Source organism: Trematomus bernacchii, unplaced genomic scaffold (genome assembly GCF_902827165.1).
Source record: "Trematomus bernacchii unplaced genomic scaffold, fTreBer1.1, whole genome shotgun sequence".
Taxonomy (NCBI): domain Eukaryota; kingdom Metazoa; phylum Chordata; class Actinopteri; order Perciformes; family Nototheniidae; genus Trematomus; species Trematomus bernacchii.
In genome coordinates this window covers 18,164,925-18,186,031 of record NW_022987739.1, presented here as the reverse complement: position 1 = coordinate 18,186,031, position 21,107 = coordinate 18,164,925, and the positions used below count along the sequence as shown (strand labels likewise).

General features: G+C 40.2%; 2 protein-coding genes across 2 annotated transcripts; one reads left to right on the top strand and one right to left on the bottom strand.

Moving 5' to 3' along the window:
- Positions 1–570: 570 nt before the first annotated feature.
- Positions 571–13,413, top strand: fxr1 (fragile X mental retardation, autosomal homolog 1). Its single transcript, XM_034147137.1, is given in 19 exon segments — positions 571–836; positions 2,466–2,518; positions 2,637–2,730; positions 2,823–2,894; positions 3,469–3,617; positions 3,832–3,925; positions 4,116–4,232; positions 5,675–5,845; positions 6,064–6,142; positions 6,392–6,501; positions 6,656–6,748; positions 7,501–7,599; positions 7,601–7,745; positions 8,111–8,204; positions 8,337–8,458; positions 9,917–10,126; positions 10,375–10,452; positions 10,873–10,958; positions 11,658–13,413. Coding segments are annotated over 19 exon segments (2,163 nt in total). The 5' UTR covers positions 571–701; the 3' UTR covers positions 11,820–13,413.
- A 399-nt stretch (positions 13,414–13,812) lies between these two features.
- dnajc19 (DnaJ (Hsp40) homolog, subfamily C, member 19) lies at positions 13,813–20,159 on the bottom strand. The gene is made up of 6 exons (XM_034146270.1): positions 19,808–20,159; positions 19,339–19,387; positions 15,582–15,655; positions 15,338–15,417; positions 14,223–14,293; positions 13,813–13,987 (listed from the first exon to the last, which is right to left on the bottom strand). Exons 1-6 carry the CDS (start codon positions 19,808–19,810, stop codon positions 13,917–13,919), a joined length of 348 nt encoding a protein of 115 aa, XP_034002161.1. The 5' UTR covers positions 19,811–20,159; the 3' UTR covers positions 13,813–13,916.
- Between the last annotated feature and the right edge of the window lie 948 nt (positions 20,160–21,107).

Here is a 21,107-nt window from a genome sequence, read left to right as displayed (position 1 = left end):
ATTTTCACTGGAGAACCTTCTTCCTACTTGCCGTACATCTTTCTTCCAACTGCCCAATGCTGACATTATTGTCATGTAAATGTATTAATATTAATACTGCCCAAATTCTATCTACACCTGGCTATGTGAGGCTCCGCTTAACACACTTCTACGTTTCTATTTTGTAACATTTTGTATCACAAATAGGCCTACACTTTTTTATTTATTTAACAGTTTTATTTAAATCAATATAACTTTACACTATAGTGTTTAATCTGCAATTTGCACCTCCCTTTGTTCTTGATGTACATGTTTTTATAGTTGTACTTTTAACTTTACTATGGGTGTTAGCACACAATTTGGCATCCATTTGGAATAGCCTATGCAAAGTAACTATTAACTAATGATGGAAAATAAAAGTAGTGGAGTAAAAATTACAATATTGGCATCCAAAATGTATTGAAGTATTGTGAGAATAAAGTAGCATGGGACGATGGAAACACTACCTCAAACATGTTGCCTACAGTACTTTAGTAAATGTATTCAGTTACTTTCCACCATTGCCTTTACTCTCTTAAAGGGCCATGACAACCAAAATACAGCAGGAAGATGTCAGTTGGAGCTCAGCTGTAGTTTTTTTTATGTATAGCCGTTAAGAAACAGAATCGGGCTTTTTTGGCATATTTTCTATCGAGGTGTAACAGTAAACATAGCAGTCTACCATGGAGTCACCTCTCCTGCCTCCACACGTCTCCCCTGGTGCCTCAAGGAGCACCTGTCGTCCCGACATCCTTTGCGTGTCTAATATGGAAGAACTGGTGGTGGAGGTCCGTGGCTCCAACGGGGCTTATTACAAGGTAAATACTGGCTTATCAGTTTAGCGTCAAACACGACATCATCGTTGAACGATACAATATTTAAGTTTGATTCTCACGGTCCAGGCCAACGGTTTCCAACTTGCTCTGAACCCAATAGCTGCTTGCTATTAGCTTGTACTAGCAATGCTAGCCAAAATTAGCTGGCTAAGCTAGCACCGTTCACTTGTTTTTGCTAACTGACACTTTTTAACGACCTTTCTTTATACTTAAAATGGACGAAACAAGTTTTTATCTTAGGTTATTGAAATATATATCCCATAAATGCTTTTATTCAGTGTTTTTGACGAGCGGTTACAGCTTCACCGAGCTAAAAGTTAGCTTACTGTTGACGTCAAAAGATGTGGCTCAACTTAATTGTGTTTAGACCTATGGTTTAGACTCTGCGTTGACAAATATGTGCTGCTGATTATAGCTGTATATCATGTATTCGTTTAGTGGAGTTGTATAACTGATATCAGGGCTGTTGATTATATATATGAATATGTTATTAAAGTATGTGATGTTTAGGAGGCACCGTGGCTAGTTATGACAGGGATTCTGAAAGGCACCAACTCAACGGCTGTCTATTACTTGATACTTCATCACGTCGAAGCTATTTTTTGTATGTGTATGTGTTTGCCAGCTGTTCCTTGTCAATCCTGACCAGCTGGCATGCCAGGAGAGGGTCACTGATACCGCAGACTAAAAGCTATTTGTAGACCTACTGGCTGTCTCTTTGCCTCCCATCTCATCTCCTCCGTTTCCTCTCTCCTTCTCTGGTCTCCTCTGCTCCACGAGCTCTTTCATTTTCCTTTCTGGCCTCAACTCCTCACATGACTTGTTTCTGAGTTCCCCAGCTTGGTTACATGACTCATCATGACTCTTGAACTTTATGGCTCTAATTCTATGTTTCTATAAAAATGCAATGTGATTGACACCCTACCTACAAACCTTTAACTTTGGAACTGTCTTAACTTCCTGAACACTAAGGACATGTTCATTTCTGGTGTGTGTTTACATCCAGTCAAAACACTTCTTTACAGTTAACAGTCTTGATGTGTATGATCTGCAAAAAACACTGGAAAACTATTTATACACTTCAACTAATGCTTTTTACAATCATAGATTAATTTGTATTTTTTAATGTTTTGATCAATCATTCTCCCTCTACACAATATAACATGGCCATTACAACTTCTACAATACCTTCAAATTGTATGTTAATGGTTTTGAATTGAGTTTTGTTACAGTTTGATTCCTACCAGCATTACAAAGTAACATGCACTGTAACTCTGTTACTCTTAATAACCAGAAGCACTTGCTGTGAATAGTCTTGTTGGTAATTATGGTCTGCCTTGAACTTATATATGTTTTTATCACAACCCAACAAACAAGGTAGTTGTTTTTAGGCCAAGTCTCTGGGTTATGTGCTCTTTACATTGCATTGGTCCGACTTTTGTTGAGCTCCTGTAAATGAATACCAAATGCCTGTCATGCATCCTTTTCTAATATTGTTTATTTCCATAAGTCAAAGTCAACACTCTCTTTCTTGTACTTAAAATAGGTGGCACCTAATTTGAGTCAGCGGTCATGTTCTTATGTGTTTACCCCGGTCTGTGTGTCCTTTAGGGCGTTGTCAAAGATATCCACGATGACTCTCTCACCATTGCCTTTGAGAACAAGTGAGTGGCTCTTTTTCCTCTGTTCTAGCTGTTATTTGTCAAACATGACAAATTGTAGTACAAATGTAGTACACTGCCATGTTTCAGCAAGGTAATAAATATGACACGTTATTTTCAGTTGGCAGCCAGAGCGCCAGGTTCCCTTCCATGATGTCAGGATGCCACCGCACGCTGACTGCAAGAAGGAGATTGGAGAGGGCGAGGAGGTGGAGGTGAGGAGGTCACACACATGTATAAATATATTTTAATTCCCTTCATTATGCCTATTATACTTGTGTCTTACCAGGTTTTAATCTCCCGTCAGATCCTCTCCAGAGCCAATGATCAAGAGCCTTGTGGTTGGTGGCTGGCTAAAGTCTGCATGATGAAGGGAGATGTGAGTATTGTTATGAAAACACGTATCCACACACTCCATATTAATACTGATACTAACACAGATACATTTTTTAGTGGTGCTCTGTTGTAGCCTTATTGTCATTCACTAGCAGAGCATTGATCGAAGTATGTAGCTAATATAGTTTTTATGTTGTCTTTTATTAAAGTGTTATTTGAAAAAACTTGTTTTAACAATTGCACTTTATATAATAAAATCAATTCATCAGAATCATAATATGTTATCGTGGTGGACATTTGGGTTTTCATCAGTTGCTTCATTTTAGAATGCAATAAAATAAAATAAATAAAAAATACGATAAAATGATATATATAAACATAAGAAGTTAAAGTTAGAATGTGCAAAAAATCAAATTGAATAAATATATTTACATAAACATTAGAAGTAAAGTAGTATAGTTTAAGTAGTTAGGTTTTCAGAAGTTAAAGTAAAAATGTGCACATTGTTCTACAAGTATATTAGAAAATGTTGTTGCGGAATGCGACAGTTTTAAAGGGATCACTTTAAAATGTTGGTGTTCATTATTTATTCCCACTGAGCATGTCTCTCTTCTCAGTTTTACGTGATAGAGTATGCAGCCTGCGACGCCACCTACAATGAGATCGTGACCTTTGAGCGTCTGCGTCCGATCAACGCTAACAAGGCCATCACCAAGAACTCTTTTATCAAGTGCACTGTCCCCGTTCCTCAGGATCTACAAGAAGCGTATGTTCATTATCTTACCACTGACAACTTCAGGAGGGACACATCTGAAATCCATGTACTTAATAATGCAATGATAGTAATGAAAAATAATATAGAAGATTGTTTATTGTAGGTGTTGCATTTATCTTTATATATCTCCAATACTGTTGGATATAGTATTTGTTTACATAAAGGATTAGGAAATATTAACTACAACATTTTTCTCATGTACCAGGTGCCAGAATGATGGCGCCCATAAGGAGTTTAAGAAAGCTGTGGGAGCCTGTCGCATCACATACTGCCCTGAGACCAGCGAACTAGTGATTGTGGTAACAGGCTTTGGACATTTTGATATTCATTTGAGCATCCACACTATTACATGATATGTTACGACTTCTTCTTGCTCATGTTTAGACAATGGTTGACTCAATTATGATTATAGTTGTCGTCAACAAGGGAGCAGCTCAACATATTTTCTTTCTTTCTTTATATTTTATTTCCTGTGGTTGTATTGTGTAGTCTACCAATGAGGCGACAGTGAAGCGTGTGTCCTTGCTGAGCGACATGCACCTGCGCAGCATCCGGACCAAGCTGCTGCTGATGTCACGCAACCACGAGGCCACAAAACACCTGGAGGTCAGTGGGTTTAGTCGCTCTTGTGAACACATGAGGTCACACATGAAGCTTTAGCGCTATATTATATGAACTTTGAATTATGTCTGGAGAATCAGGTCTGCACATTAGCCGGGGTTTCCCTTTTTGCACATATTGGGCGAAACAGGAGATTGTCTTTTTCGGTATCTGACATTGGTGTTCTCAAAAAAAGAGGTAATGTCTAGACCAGTGGTTCTCAACTGGTTAGGCCTCGGGACCCACTTTTCTCTTTGTCAATAAATCGCGACCCGAAATTTTGAACCACTCAAATCTATTCAACAAAAAATCGTGCTGTAATATATATACGCTTTTCAGCATACATTATTAATTAAAGTGAAGTACAGTGCATATATCCCTTATATCCAGGGGTGCACATCACTGGTACGCAGGTACGCATGCGCGGCAACAATCTGAAATGCGTACCGTCACTTGTGTCACAAAGCGCATTTGCGTACCGACATAATTGTGAAGCTTTTCCAGAAGGCGGTTAGATCACCGGACGACAGAGTCGGTCTCCGTGTGCACAGACAGGGCTGCTGTTAACGTCGGTCTGTACAACAGGAGATTTTTAGAAATACTAACATGATATAAACTACGCATTCTGGTACACTCTGAGAAGAAAATAAATACATCTATTACTACCCGACATTTTAATAATATTTTATGCCATTGTTTGTTTTTCACTTTGTTCTGACAGCTGAACTTGCTGCTCCACACAGAGAGAAGAGTAAAGAGGAGATAGTCTGTGTGAATTACTTTAAATTGTGGGTAAGGGTAGATAGCCCCCATTGTTCTGTGACCTGTCAATCATCAAACCGGGGGTCATATTTCATTATGTGTTCATTTTCATCTGAAGTTGTACCCATGGATGTATAAAGAATAGTTCTACCGCAAAGTTATTCTCCGTGGGGACTTCCGGCAACAATCTTGATTCTGATTGGCCAGAAGACTCGGAAAAAACATCAGCAAAGATGTTTTATTGAGAAGATGATCACTACGTGACAGAAGTTTTCAAAACCGTTTATGGTCTCCGGTACTTCCAGTCCAACGCCTACTGCATGCACAGCGTTAGAAAATCGGGCCTTCAAAAATAAGTTTGACTTTTTTTTGAGATTTTTTTTTTCTTCACTCGCACATCTGCGACCCACTTGAAACGGGTCCGCGATCCACCAGTTGAGAACCACTGGTCTAGACAACTTCATGTGTAAAGGGGGAACCATTTGTAACCTCAATCTGATAATTGTTGTGAATAGTTTTACACATAAGAAATGAAACAATTTGAGATATGTAAACCCAAAATTAGATGTTTTTTTATGTTTTGATATATTTTACTGCCTGTCCGCTTTGGCTCTAAAAATAAAGTTCAAGGATGGTGAATCATTTATAACTAATATATTAACTGATAGCATATGAAACTTGTGCAGACCTCCAGGCAGCTGGTGTCGTCCTTCCAGGAGGAGTTCATGGTCAGAACGGATCTGATGGGCCTGGCCATCGGCAGCCACGGCAGCAACATCCAGCAGGCGCGCAAAGTTCCAGGAGTCTCTGCCATCGACCTGGATGAGGAGACTGGAACTTTCAGGATTTATGGAGAGGTAGGTTGTCATGTGCACAAGTCTTGTTGGAGGCATCATTTGAGTGATGGGGAGCAACAAATGTTGAACTTTGTGGGACAGAATGTACATGTTTCATTCTTACCGTGGTTGTTTGTTGATTTGTCATTGGATTTATCCCTTATTTTGTTATAATAAAGCAACTGTGTGCATGTGTTCTGAAGATATAACAGAAAAAGTAACCCTGTGTTGCCTTTCAGACAGCGGAGGCTGTGAAGAAAGCCAGGAACTACCTGGAGTTTCTGGAGGACTTTGTCGAGGTGCCCAGGGCCCTTGTTGGTATGTAGACACATTTACACCCTAAGCTAGAGATTCCAAAATCTTTGGCTAGGGGAAGACGGCTATGAGATCCTCAATGCGTTAAGAGTAGTGGCACATTAGAGACAATTGTAATCTGATTTGTATTACAATATATGTGCAACTCCTTATTTACCATAGTTATTCACTCCTTTAAAAGATGCTTATAGTTTTGTCGGTCCATCATCTCTTTGACTTGCCGCTCATATTTTCCCTGCTCTCTGTCCCCAGGCAAAGTGATCGGTAAGAACGGGAAGGTCATCCAGGAGATTGTGGACAAGTCGGGTGTGGTGAGGGTTAGGATAGAAGGAGACAAGGACAACAAGCAGCCCCGACAGGAAGTAAGCCTGCTACTGCCTTTCTTCACTTCCTGCTCAAAGAGTATAGCTGAAAGCTGTCACCAGTTTTGCTAACTCTATACAAATAATGTGCACACTCTTTCCATTTACTCAGTCCCATACTAACATAAGCCCTGTGTTTTTGTGTGTTTTGACGACACAGGGAATGGTCCCATTCACATTTGTCGGAACTAAGGAGAGTATCGGCAACGTTCAGGTCTTGCTGGAGTACCACATCTCTTATCTCAATGTAAGGAAACGTGTGTGTGTGTGTGTGTGTGTGTGTGTGTGTGTGTGTGTGTGTGTGTGTGTGTGTGTGTGTGTGTGTGTGTGTGTGTGTGTGTGTGTGTGTGTGTGTGTGTGTGTGTGTGTGTGTGTGTGTGTGTGTGTGTGTGTGTGTGTGTGTGTGTGTGTGTGTGTGTGTGTGTGTGTGTGTGTGTGTGTGTGTGTGTGTGTGTGTGTGTGTGTGTGTGTGTGTGTGTGTGTGTGTGTGTGTTTTGCCAATTCTTTCCATACATCAGGCATTAACTTGGCCACAAGCGTGTATATAGAGCACTGTTAATATTAAAATGCCATACAAATGTGTGATGATCATGTCCTGTGGTGTGAATTTCACTGTACGTGTGTGTCCTGTTTTGCGCATGTATTGTACCCTGTTGGTGCTCAGCGTTTGTTTGTTTTGCACGGTGTGTGTGTAGGACATGACGGAGCTTCTTGCAGAGGGACAGCAGCTAGGGGAAGAGCTGAGGCAGTTTGTGGATAATACACAGGGAAGCAGCCTAGTGAGACTCAGAATAAACAGCACGAGGCACACTGGATGTGATGTGGATGTGTGTATGAAGATTAGGCATTTGTACTGAATGATGAGCCTTTATCGGAACAAGCACACTCTCAGAGATATTCTTGATTTTCTGAAATGAAATAAATACTGTTATACAGAGTGGCGTTTGCTTTCATTGTTCTCTTTATTCTTACCATTTCTGCCTTTTATTCCTCTGCTAGGAGGTGGAAGAGCTCCGTCTGGAGAGGATGCAGATTGATGAACAGTTGCGTCAGGTCACCCAGGGTCACCGCCCAGGTGACAGAGAGAGGGGAGAGAGGGGGGGAAAGAGGAGGAGGAGGAGGAGGAGGAGGAGGAGGAGGGTACAATACAGATGGCAGTGCCAACGCCTCCTCTTTGCATGGCAGTCGCTCTTACAACGGTCAAGGGCGCGGGCGCAGAGGCCACGGCTACAGCACCGGATATGGTATAGAACTTACATTCAAAGTGATCAACTTGTTTACTGTCAGACATTGTAGTGTTAAAAATGTGTAATTTGTGCAGGAAATCATAAACAGTGTGAAAGGATCCAACTGTGCCACAGTATTACAATATCAGAGTATGTTATTTTTATTTATTCAGATTAAAACCCAAAATCCTATCACCATGTTTGCTGCTCTTCCTCAAAACGTTCTGCACATTCAAAACATGTTTTAATGTTCTCTGGAATTTTGAGAATAAAGTCGTATTTTTTGAAAAATCAAGGACACAAGTGATTCCCAGTATTTGACCATCAGTCCTAACCTGTCTGTGTGGCGGTCTCTCTCTCGTCTGTTTGCTTTGCTCTTCCAGGCACCAACTCTGAGCAGTCCAACGCCTCTGAGACAGACTCAGAGCGCAGGGATGAGCTCAGCGACTGGTCCCTGGCTGCAGACGATCAGGACAGGCGAGTTTTTAATATTTATTTTGTATCAAATCCACAAATGTACAAAATGTGAAGCTGTTTTTAGTGTTGGCTATATCATCTCTCTACTGAAATGCAGCTACATGTTATATTGACTGACGGGTTGACTTACAGGGAGAGGGAGAGAGGCTCCCGGCCACAGAGAGACAGCCGCAGGAGGCCCGGACCCGGCAGAGGCCGAGGAGGGCCTGGAGGTCGGGGGAGAGGAGGAAGAGGAGGATACAGCAACAGCTCTGGTAAAAGCCACACTTGGAGGATTTGAAGAGCAGCACATACAATTGCCTTTCTCTCGTAAAAGTCTAGTTTGATTGTAGATTCTACCGATAGAGTTGTGCAGGAATAAGTCCTTAACCCGGATATGAGTTTGCATTTAAACTTTCTTAAAGTACCTCATCTCCAAGTCAATGGGTTTTTTGAATGAGTTTTGGTTAGATGCATATATTATATAAAATATGTCTGTCATAAAAATGGCGGTTGCAAGCAAGTGACTAACTAAGGCCCCGGCCCCACGGGAACGAAAACGGGTTGTATCGGCATATTTCTCTTGCGTATAGCCCTTTAAGCCACACGAGGCCGTAACGGAACGATAGAAACGGACCCTGCAAACGACAACGGGTCCAAAGGTGGATAGATCTGGGAACGGAGCGCTCTAGCGTTGGGGGTCCAACGGGGCCGTGTGGTCGCCTCTATACAGTCATTTTCTGATAATGACGACGCAATAGCCCCGCCTCTCCCCACCTCTGCTGCTCACCCCCGCAAAAGTACACTGCACACTGAATTCAGATTATTTATCTTTATCTCGATATGGACATAAACGCGAGTGAAGTCTAATCTGACAGGACGGAGACACGCAGCTCCTCCCGCTGTGATGCAGCGGGAGCAAAACACACACTTCAAGTCAGATCACCACCCAGCTATTTTAATTACCTCTCAAACTAGTTAAATATGTTTATTTTTACTGTCGAGTTTACTTACTGGATCAGCTGCTGCATGAGACAGACACTGACGCTGTCAGAAGAGAGGAAAAAGAGACAGCCTCCGTGTATTTTATTATTATATATCATTATATCGTCGTTATTCATTTGTTTTAAAGCTCAATAAATAACAAAGAAGACCTTTGACCGGCACTTTTATAATTTTGTCCGGAAGATTTAAACTTTAACACACGTTGACCGGCGAAAAACTCTGCCCGGATCCCTCGTCCCCCACTGCGGAGAATAAACAGAAGTGCAGCCATGACAACCATTCTTCTTCGCTGCTTTTGTGGAGGAAGTTACAGCGCCACGTACAGGCTCGGCATATGTACTGCAGCTTTTCCAGCGGTTGGATCTAAACGGAGCTGTCTCGTGTGGGCAGACACTATCCGGTGTATATTGCGTGTGGACGGAAGCTTTTTGGTGATTGCGTTTGCGTTAATCCTATGCGTTTTGCCGTATGCGTTCCCGTGGGGCCGGGGCCTAAGCTTCATCACGTCAAACTTTAGCCACCATAAGTCGTTTGGATTGTTTCTAGCTTTACGTTAGCTATTTACTTCTGCCGATTGCATTTGTGCTTCAACTATTGAACATATAAGTATCATATTGATTCTTAGTCACAAATAAATCCATTGGCTTTCTGTAGCGAGAGCCCTTGCAAGCCTACAGATATATGTCATCATTGCGTCACTATTATATCTGTGAATGTTGACCCTTCAGCCGGGCCTCGCGACCATGACGATAACAGTGCCTACAGAGTTGCGGAGGCAAACACTGAGACAGACCAGACTGCTGATACGGATGCAAGCGAGTCCAACTTGCCTGCAAACCGACGCAGGAGATCCCGAAGGCGCAGAACAGACGAGGAAACCACTCTGATGGACGGCATGAGCGAGTCTGACAACACCTCAATGAGCGAAAATGGAATAGGTAGGGAAGCCACAGCTTACCAGATTTATACTCCCAAACTCAAACAGTTCAAACATCTCAAACACTGTTGTCTGTCATACATTTCCTAAAGCTACTAGTTCTGTTTCCAGCTGTCGGAGTTGTGCAGAATGTGCATCATTTCCCATTTGAAGTGTCAAAGGAGCCTGTGCAGTTTAAAGACAGGCCTCTGGTCTGAGAGGCATTTTAAGCCTCAAATCCCTCTCTTTGTGCTGGCCTAACACCCTTAGATGACTCAGAAGTTAAACCTCAGCGTCGTAACCGTAGTCGACGTCGCCGCGCCCGCCTGCCTGAGGAGAGGCAGCCAGGTAACCATGGCTACTGCCAGTATACCCCTCCCCTAAACAGTGCTCCTAATGGCTTGGCTAAAAGGTTGCACACATCACCAACAACATACTAAATCAAAGAGTTGTTGAAATGGTTTAGATCTTATTAGTAATGATGTAATTGCTTGTTTTTGGATGTGGTTGATGTACTAGCCTACACTGTTCACACTGGTTTGCTGTGCAATTTAGAAATATGCATCGTAATACTTGTTCACTAACGACTATAATCCAGCTTGTTTGTCTTCACGTTGATATTTTAATGTTCTTCACAACAGTACCAAAGTGTTGTGTGTGAAATTAATATGTTCTGATTGTGGGTGACAAATCTGCTCAGTTTCACAGCACTGAGAGAGAACTCCCTATTCAATGTCATGACCAGGTTTTCTTTTTCTGTGCGTACAGTGTCAGTGGCTGACTACATATCCCGGGCTGATTCTCAGAGCAGAGAGATGACAACCACCAAGGACACCAATAAAAACCATGATGTGGTTAGTATCTAAATGTCACGTCTTTATTCTGGATGGTTTCTATTTCTACCCCTCAATTTAGATGCTTTCTTTATGAAATATGGCATTCCCCGCAACTTAAGGTTGAATTTGTTTATTTTTATAAATGATATGGTCACAGGGCAAAGAACCAAATCAAATACTGTTAAAACCTACTTATGTAAAATAACAATCCACATATTGGAAAAAAGAATGATCGATATAATATGTAGGATATAGTTAACCGCTAACAAGTACATCATTATTCTCATAAGTACATTGTCAATGGTCACATCTAACTGGAGGGTCAATAGTAATGGTTTGTGCTCTAAACCTCAACCATTTTACCAATCGATCGTCAGAGATAACAACTTATTTTCTCAGGTTTTCATTCCATATTTTTATTCTACAAGATTCTTACATTTGGAGTTTATTAAGTTATCATTTTTTTTAACCACTTTCGTTGTAATTTGTTTAAATATTGCTACTCTTATTACTTGGAAAAAGTAAGGATCTGTGTTATACTTTCTCAGTAGAAGGAGAAGTGGGTTTTTAATTTAGAGAGTTCTCTTGTAGATGATTCCCAGAAGCCACTTCAAGCTTTACATGACCGAAATACATCACTATGGTTATCCTTCTGCTCACCGCAGTCTCTCCAGCCTTTTGACTACATGTGTTAGTCTAACCCTCATTTCTGTCCAGGGTCAGGTGGATGCCATTGCTGAGGACAGCCCGCCGTCGGCCCCGGCAACTACCAACGGCTCTAACAACAATGCCGGAGACGGTGAGCGCAACAAGACTCCCGCCAAAGTCTCCTACCAAGGGGACTGCAACCCACAACCTGTCGCTAACGGGCTCTCCTAGTCAGACCTGGGCGAAGGAAATGGTTTCAAATATTTGAAATTCTTTGGCTGCACTCAATTGAATCTCCCTGTCTCTGGAGCAGCTTTGTAAGGAAAGCATTTAAACACAAGCACTGTTCTCTTTTTTACAAGTATTTGAAACCTGTTCCGCAGTTTAAGAGGTCTGAACTCCCCTTTACACGTGTTCTGTCCAACTATTCATTTTAATCGTTTTTTTTTTTTATTACAATAGTTCTTCCTGTATAAGCTTGCCAAAGATAGTCAAACACACACGGACATCTACTTAACTGTACTTCTCAGTCCACTCTTCACTGAATGCAGTATTTATAAAATGGTAAAAAAAAAACAATATCATAGCAGGATTTTAGAACGTGTCTGCCTTTACCAGGTGGACTCGCAACCTTTTTTCAGGATGTTTTGTGCATCTGAAGTAGTAAATAAAATATTCTGCATGAGCAGCACCACCGTACAGATAGGTTTGTTCGGAAACCCAAGTATGTCTGACATACATGTGATCATCTGTTGTGCCTTGAGAGTAGATTCAACATGTTGTTGCCTGGCTCTGCACAACATCTGAAATCTTTTCACTTATTTCCGTGTTACTCCATCGCCTCCTTGAGCTCCATGGGTCCTTCTGGCACTGTAGGCAGGTGGAGGCCAACACTGAAAGAGCGTGAAAGGATTTCGCAGGCATATCTCTATAAAATCAGGTGTGTCTATTCTTAATGTTTGTGGAGAAAATGAGTCCAGTTATCCTTTATATATATATATATATATATAAATATATCTGTTGAGGAGTTTGACATTAGCTGCTTTCTGTTTTTCAATATGCAACCACTTTGGTCATATAAGAATTGTTATAACTGCGTGTCTGGAAAAGAAACAAACAATTGAGGAGTTGTTTTCTTCGCACTGAAACATAACCTTTTTTTCTCTTTAAAAAGTTGATTGTAGTTGAGTCTGGAAACTGTCCTGTTAAGTGCTGGACAGAAATGTAGCCATCAGTGTTGGGTTTCCTGGAAACATCGAATTAACATCAGGCACTTTGAATTTAGAGCAAGAGGGTTAATGAGTGCTGTTTTCTGCCATACATCCAGCTAAATGAAGAGAATCAAAGCTCATTTAGAGCGTCTTAGGGGTTATTATACCCTTTGTATGCCCCTTATTGCAAAAGTCCTGTGTTGACAACCCTGGTGTGATGTTTCTAGAAAACAAAGCCCAGGTAACGATGATGTCATTTTCATGGTTCTTCCACAGACTGGCTAGCTGGAAACTGGTCACGACTGTTCCACTAAGAAAGGAGATTTATTTGGTTTATTTATTTTAAAATGTACAGTATTTAAAAAAAATAAAAAAGCAAAAAAAAGAGAAGCTCTCCTTTTTCTTGACACTAAAATATGCGTTACCTAGGGTTTTTCTGAGACAAATGACAATTTGGACTACTGAGAGTTGTGACATCCCAAGTGTTTTTGTTGGGTCAACTACAGTACGTTTTGTTTTTTTAAAGGATCATTCTGGTTGGTTGATGTGCAATATGTTTTGTATGCAGGTAGTTCTTAAATAAACTCGATCTTCCATGTAGATCTAAAACTCAACTGTGTCTGACTCTTTGAAAAAAGCAATATGACATAAGTGGGACAAATACAATGCAAAATGGTGTTTGATTCAGTTTGGACCTGAAAGAGTGAATGTTATCTGATTTACATTTTAAGACTTACATTTTTCTAGAGGAGCATGATGAGTTCCTGTTTATACTCTTCCACTTTTTAGGATTTACCCATGAAATTATATTTAAGTAGCTTCAAACCTACAGTAGGTATAGGATCAACCATTTGTGTTAACTATTTATGTTTGGCAATTAATTCTAGAAATAGGTCACTTTAGGACGGACCATGTTTATTTTAATGATGAATAAAATATAGTTTAAGTCCCCGTTTGTGTAAAAGACCTCCTTTTCAATCTAAAACACAATGAAAGATTTAAGTACAATTGCATTGATGATTTGTACAGTGTGATTTTATTTGAGAACAATCGGTTAGAAAAGTCTGGTAATTGCTCATTTGAGTCAGTGTGGATGAAAAGTATGACTTCATCTCCTCTACTTCTTTCCCGCGGCATCCAAAAAATCCTTTGCTTCGTTTATCTTAGCTGCTAGGTAGGGAGATCCTCCTGTGACACACATTGAGATTCAAGAAAGCCCAAATGAATCATCTGAATCATTGCAAACATGCTGCATGCATACATTTCCAAATAATGTAATTTTCAGAAAAACAAGCCGTTTTTCAACAAGAGGGGAAAACTTATAATAAAGCAGATGAATGCAGTGTACTGTGGATACACTTTGTATTTCATGTGAGACATTAAAAGGAACATACAGGAAGGAACTTAAGTAAGCCTTGCTTACTTCTATCTGGATGGTTCAGGGTCATCAGTTTTCTATGTGCCTCTCTGACCTTTATCTTGTTGGCTGTGGGACTGCAAGGGGAACAAAGATACAACATAACTATGTGAATGGTGGTGGTTAAGAGTTGATCTGCTGCAATAGTAGGGATGGGTATCGTTAAGGTTTTAATGGTACTACTACTTTTACCGCTTATCGATCCGGTCTTTTAACGGTACTCTTATCGGTTCTTTTGGAGAAAAAAACAAGGTAAACTAGCCTAACTAAACAAATTGTGAACAAAATTAACATTGCTTTTTATGTAAATTAAATAAATAATATTTCACATCAAAAGAAACAATACAAATCGTATTAAATAATCTGATGACAGAATTGTAAACAGAATAGCTGAAACTTTAACAAAATAAATAATTCATTTACCTCTAATCATTAACCCATGTTTGTATCATTGAGTTAACTCTGTGTGTTTCTGCTGGCATACATAATACACCTGACGTGGAAACGTTACTTGTGGATGGGGTTATAGAGCTAGAAAGACAGTCAAAAACCATGTATTTCTCCGTGTGAATGTGGTGCACTTTTGCTAAATGTTTAGACTAATTGCTCGTGTTACCGCCCTTACATGCTAAACTCTTTTGGTAACGAGCATTGTCCACATCGAGACGGGTAAGGTTTAACCACACCTTGGAGGTGTTCTCTCCGCCATCTCCTCCGTGTGTGTGTGTGTGTATGTTGCTGCATGTAGCAGCCGCGTGTGTGTAAACTGCCCCGCTCCCTCGCACACAGACGGGGGAGAGAGATCTCTGCATTGGAAAGATCGAAAATACAAAAAAATGTGCAGTCTTTTTGCATATTAGAAACGGAGTTGGCAACACTAAAACTGCAATATAATGTTTGTGTAGCATAATATATATGACATATTTTTTTAGATGTCTCCAGTACCGATAAAAAGATTGATAACGTCGGAGCTTAACGGTACCACGGCCTATAATAATCCAGCCCCGGGGCCCGTTTAATACCGGGGCTCGGTACCCATCCCTATGTAATAGGGAGTTCAATTACAGACGACGGCTCTTAACCCATTTGACGTACTGTAACATAACTGAGTGTCCACATACCTGACACCTAAAACCAGGGAAGCTTCTCTCTTGGACATCTTTGGATCAAATCCACCTTTATAGTACCCTCCTCCAAAAGCCTGAAAGAAAGAAAGAAAATGTACATTTCATATCACAACATGATGGGTCTGCCAACTTTACTTACAAACAAGCTAATTAGTAAAAGGTAATGCGAGTACAAGAGATAAACAGCACATATAGTCATTTTAATTTGCAGATAAACTTCTTCTGAGCATCTCCTTACTGTTTTTGGGAAGCTCTGAATAGCCATTTTCATTTGAGGCTCCATCTGCTTCATGGCCTTCATGGCATAGCGACCTGAGACAAAGAAGAGGGAAGCATGCAGTATATTTATATCGTGTGATATTAATATTCGTGAGGTCTACTATTTTTAACACTAAAACAAAAAATAAACTGTCATTTTTTAAGTCAGGCTGGGTGTTTTTTATTCCATATGACTATCACTGTATTGCAAACGTAACGAATGATTACTATTAAATTCTTCGGCATTACATCAGGAAAACAATAAAGAAATAGACCAAACTTTACTCATGTTGTTAGTTTTAGAAAACGATGTTTAAATAATTTATTTACAACACATTGCAAGTCAAAACAACATTTCACAAAACACAACGACATTTCAAAAAACACTTCAGCATTTCACAAAACGCTACAGCATTTCAGAAAACACTTCAACATTTAAAGGGTATTCCTTTAGGGAGAACACTTCTTGTTTGTGATTTGACAGAGCCAGCCAGAGAAGCACTGCTGTGATTGGTTGTTTTTGCTGCCAGTCCAGAAATGACGCTTCGTGATTGGTCAGCACCCGACAGCGCCACGTATTTGGTTTGGTACTATTCAGCTGTTTCTGCACGAATTTTAAACTGAGTGGTAAAGAATGGAAGAAGAGATGGACATCTTATGGGAATATTTTAACAACGGATATACATATGATGTTATCCTCGACATGCTGTCAACCTATCAGCACATCAACATGTCCCAAAACATCAGCCGTTAGCTGTTGGCACACAGAGCTCACAGCTCCTCATATCTGTTCAGAAACTGGACAAAAGTTAAACATGTACAAAACACAGACTGTCGGTGTCATGGCGAATACAGTCACTGCTTTATTTCTGTCTGCATGACGTTGTTGTGAGTTTGGACGGAGCAGCTACAGGTTATTTTAGCCTGATCGATCCGATCTCCATTCAGAAAACACGCATTTTAAAGGTTTTTTGCCTGCCGGTGTTACAGTATAACTAGAGTCATGACAACTGGCGGCATTCTATTATTTTCGTCACATGAATCCGGGGCGTGTACATTGAGGACCCTTTGTTGACTTACCAGGAAATAATTTCGATCGCCTCGTTTGTCGTTTACATTCTAATACGGTAGCATTTGTACATCGTTCTTAATGTGATGTATAGTAGCTATGATAGCTGTCCATACCTTCAGACAGCCTAAAAGTAAAACACAATAATAAAAATGCTTGCATGACATGTCCTTTGTTAAACATTAAGCTGTCTTTGGCTCTTTTCTGCTGTAACAAATGTAAATCTCCCCTCTGTGGGACGAATAAAGGTATTCTGATTCTGATTACATTTAACCTGTTGTGGAAACATTTCTTGATCAAATTGATATGAAACAAATGAGATAAATATCGCTGTGACACTGATGTCACATCGGGACATTAACCCTAAACATTCACAGTGACATATGCACAATTAGAAATATGATTATGATCTGCTCAGTTAATTTAGCCGATTAAATTATATTTAGTTCATATATTCTTTATTCTTCAATTCAAAGTATGTTCAAACAAATGTAAACCAAAAAATCATCCTCATTAATTAAAGGTGGGGTAGGTAAGTTTGAGAAACCGGCTCGAGATACACTTTTTGTTATATTCCATGGAATGCTCTTAACATCCCGATAGCAATGAATATCTTAAGTGCTTTGACAAAAAAATCCATAAAAAAATGTCATCTGTGGAAGCCGTAATACTCTAAAAAGCACGACCAATCATTTTAGTCGGCCCGGCTAAAATAACTGGATGGCCTACCTGCCTGTCAGCCTTCCATCTGTGCACAAACTTATCTCGTGCCCTCATTGGTCATGTGCGCGTTCGTGTGTGTTGGAGGAGGGGCTCTGTAAGGAAGTGGGAGATTTTTTCCGGCTGTGTATTTTCAAATTCTAGCGATCTCGAGCTGGTTTCTCCAAAATTACCTACCCCACCTTTAAGTTATAAATAAAAGTTACTTTACCATTAAAGCTCAATGTGACATATATGTCACATTTCAGATATGTGACACTAGGGGGGGGGGGGTTACTTGTCAGTAAATAAATTATTTATTTAAGTTTGCAATGTTTTGAACAGGCATCCACACAATCACCTACTTTGTAATGTTCGATACCTCCCTGTAAGCGTCACGATATCGACCTCTCACCCACAACCTCACATACGAGTACTGAATGTGCATCAAAGTGATCCTATGTAGGCAGATATAGCAAAAGATGAATGTAAACGACAAACGAGGTGATCAAAATGTTTATTTCCTGGTAAGTCAACAATGGGTCCTCAATGTACACGCCCCGGATTCATGTGATGAAAATAATAGAATGCCGCCAGTTGTCATGACTCTAGTTATACTGTAACACCGTCTTGTTTGCACACTTGTCAAAGCATTAATTCATGGTTTTTACTAACCGGTATCAGTATGTTGTTACTTCGGCATCATTTTGAAACGTGTATTATAATTAAATCACGGTAAAATATGTTCATTTTGTTGTAGTTGGTTTCTACCATAGTATTTACATGGAGATAAGCCCCGAATATTCGCATCGCTCTAATCGCTCGAGTCTCACCGCGGCTGTCAGCTGTATTTACTCCCGTCATTCAAACAGGACGCGCTGGAGAGGGGGCGGGGCTTATATCCATGAAAACACTTTGGTAGATACCAACTACAACAAAATGAACATATTTTACCGTGATTTAATTGTAATACACGTTTCAAAATGATGCCGAAGTAACAACATACTGATACCGGTTAGTAAAAACCATGAATTAATGCTTTGACAAGTCTGCAGACAAGACGGCAGGCGAAAAACCTTTTAAAATGCGTGTTTTCTGAATGGAGATCGGATCGATCAGGCTAAACTAACCTGTAGCTGCTCTGTCCAAACTCACAACAACGTCATACAGACATAAATAAAGCAGCGACTATATTCGCCATGACATAGACAGTCTGTGGTTTGTTCATGTTTAACTTTTGTCCAGTTTCTGAACAGATATGAGGAGCTGTGAGCTCTGTGTGCTAATGGCTGATGTTTTGGGACATGTCGGGTGCTGACCAATCATGAAGCGTCATTTCTTGACTGGCAGCAAAAACAACCAATCACAGCAGTGCTTCTCTGGCTGGCTCTGTCCAATCACAAACAAGAAGTGTTCTCCCTAAAGGAATACCCTTTCCGTAAAAGTTGAAATGTTGAAGTGTTTTGTGAAATGCTGTGGTGTTTTCTGAAATGTAATTGTGTTTTATGAAATGTTGAAGCGTTTTGTGAAATGTTGAAGCGTTTTGTGAAATGTTGTAGCGTTTTCTGAAATGCTGTGGTGTTTTCTGAAACGCTGTAGCATTTTCTGAAAAGCTGTAGTGTTTTGTGAAATGTTGTTTGACTTGCACTTCAGGGCCACCGTAGATAACTAATCAAACTATAACTCTGTAATATATGATACTGAATTAAAGCTAACTCAAAAAATGCTGCATTTTGAGAAACTGTTTATCTGGAACTGATTGTCTTAATTTCATGTTTTAAAATGATAACCTCTGTTTATCTTTTCACCAAGCTTCTATTCTAAGTGAAGCATTTACCATTAACGTTACATTATTTGTATGTTTGTCAACTTTGAATTAAAGTCGCCTCAAGGTGAACTAATTCTTAGTTTAACTTTTCCACATTCTCTGTCAAGGTGAGTCATACAGTGTTTATCAACATGGTCTCACCTGCATATCCAGCTGCTGCCAGAGCCAGTCCCACAGCCACTATGGAGGCCTGGAGATAGTAGAGAAGAGTCAGAAATACATTAGCCTATGTTATTAAATTATAAAGACACACAGTACTTCTATTCACAAGCTGTCATTCATTCGCAATATAAACAATGCCACATGACCAAGGTAACGCATGTGTCGAAGCCTATGCAGTTAACGTTCGCTACGTTTATCTTAAAATCACAATGTTTTATCTCTTGCCATGCTAATGTTGTAAGCTGGCTAATGTTGTAAGCTGGCTAATCAAAGCGTTATATCAGACGTGAGCTGGGTTTGGTCACGTTGTGTTTGGTAATGCAAGTGCAAGGAAGGCGAACGTTAGCCCTTCAGAACAAACGTTATAGAGTTTTCTTCCGGCAGAGTCGTTATCATGCAGCTGCTTACTGACGTTCTCCCCAGTTCGTAAATAACAAGTCCAACTTACCATGTTTGTGTATTACGTCTCGTCTCTGTTAAAGATTACGATCATAACTTTTGACCTCTCATGTTTTCGTTGCTATATGGCGCTGGTTGCTGCATGTGTTTGTGCCGGAAATAGCGGAGAACTGTCGCAAAGCGTTGACATCCGCTGTTCGCTCTCTGTCAATCCTCCCCTGGGTTGCGGTCGAATAGTCCACAAATCAGCTTCATCGTCTATCCCTTGACCTCTGAGTGAAACGTCATGGGGTTAAGGGATAGTGGATAGGAGAATTCAAAAGGATTTAGGAGAAGAGACTGCGGTACTTTAGAGAATCCGACTGCACTTTCACTATCCGACGTGTTTATGATGCGCCAGCGGACGTCATAAATGTGCGTCTGCTGCTGTGGGGAAACTATGGAAACTACAGTTTTCTATACAGCGGACTACAACATGGATGTATAATAAGAACGAGGGACTACTGTAAACTCATCTAGAGACTCTGCACCGTGCTCTGATGCTGTTGTTTTATGCTTTATGAACGGGGACAACAGAGAAACATATTCTTCCTGACCAAAGTTGGAATTGAAATAAAAAAGGAAAGTGAAACTTATGCTCGTCACCCTCTCCCTCCGGTCCACATTAATACAAATGATCCCAATACGTATGATTGTATGAAAAGATCTTAAAATCAATACAAATGTATTTATTATAAACGTTAGTGCTTAACATCTATCACTGTGTATATCACCATTCAAACATCTTTTAAAAGTTGAACAAACCCCACACAGCTCAGTAAAGACTGAAATGTTGACTTTATTTGACCATTTCAGTAAAAACTAACGTTCATATTTCTCTTTTTGATTATAATACTGATGAACGTTCAAAACAAAGCACTTTGGCAACTTACCACATACGTTTTAAAATGCTTAATAAGCACCGTAACTTTCATGATATAATTTCTCGTTCATAATCGGTTGTTTCCGTGAACGGCCGACTGTTGTGTGACGGCAAATGCCGCGGGCGCGGCCGCAAGGCATTCTGGGGCAGCATTTTCTCCTCTCCTTTAGGTTAGGGAGGTCCTGTAGTGATGGGAATTCCGGCTCTTCTTGGTGAGCCGGATCATTTGGCTCGGCTCACCAAGAAGAGCCGGCTCTTTCGGCTCCCAAACGGCTCTTCAGTTTACCACATATTATACCTTTTATAATTCAATCAAATGTAGCCCTGTTTTGACTAATGATTTATATGTGTACACATATCACTTAAATTATTCAATACATCCTTTGTACTGAAGTATTCAAAAGTAAAAATTACATGTTTAATATAA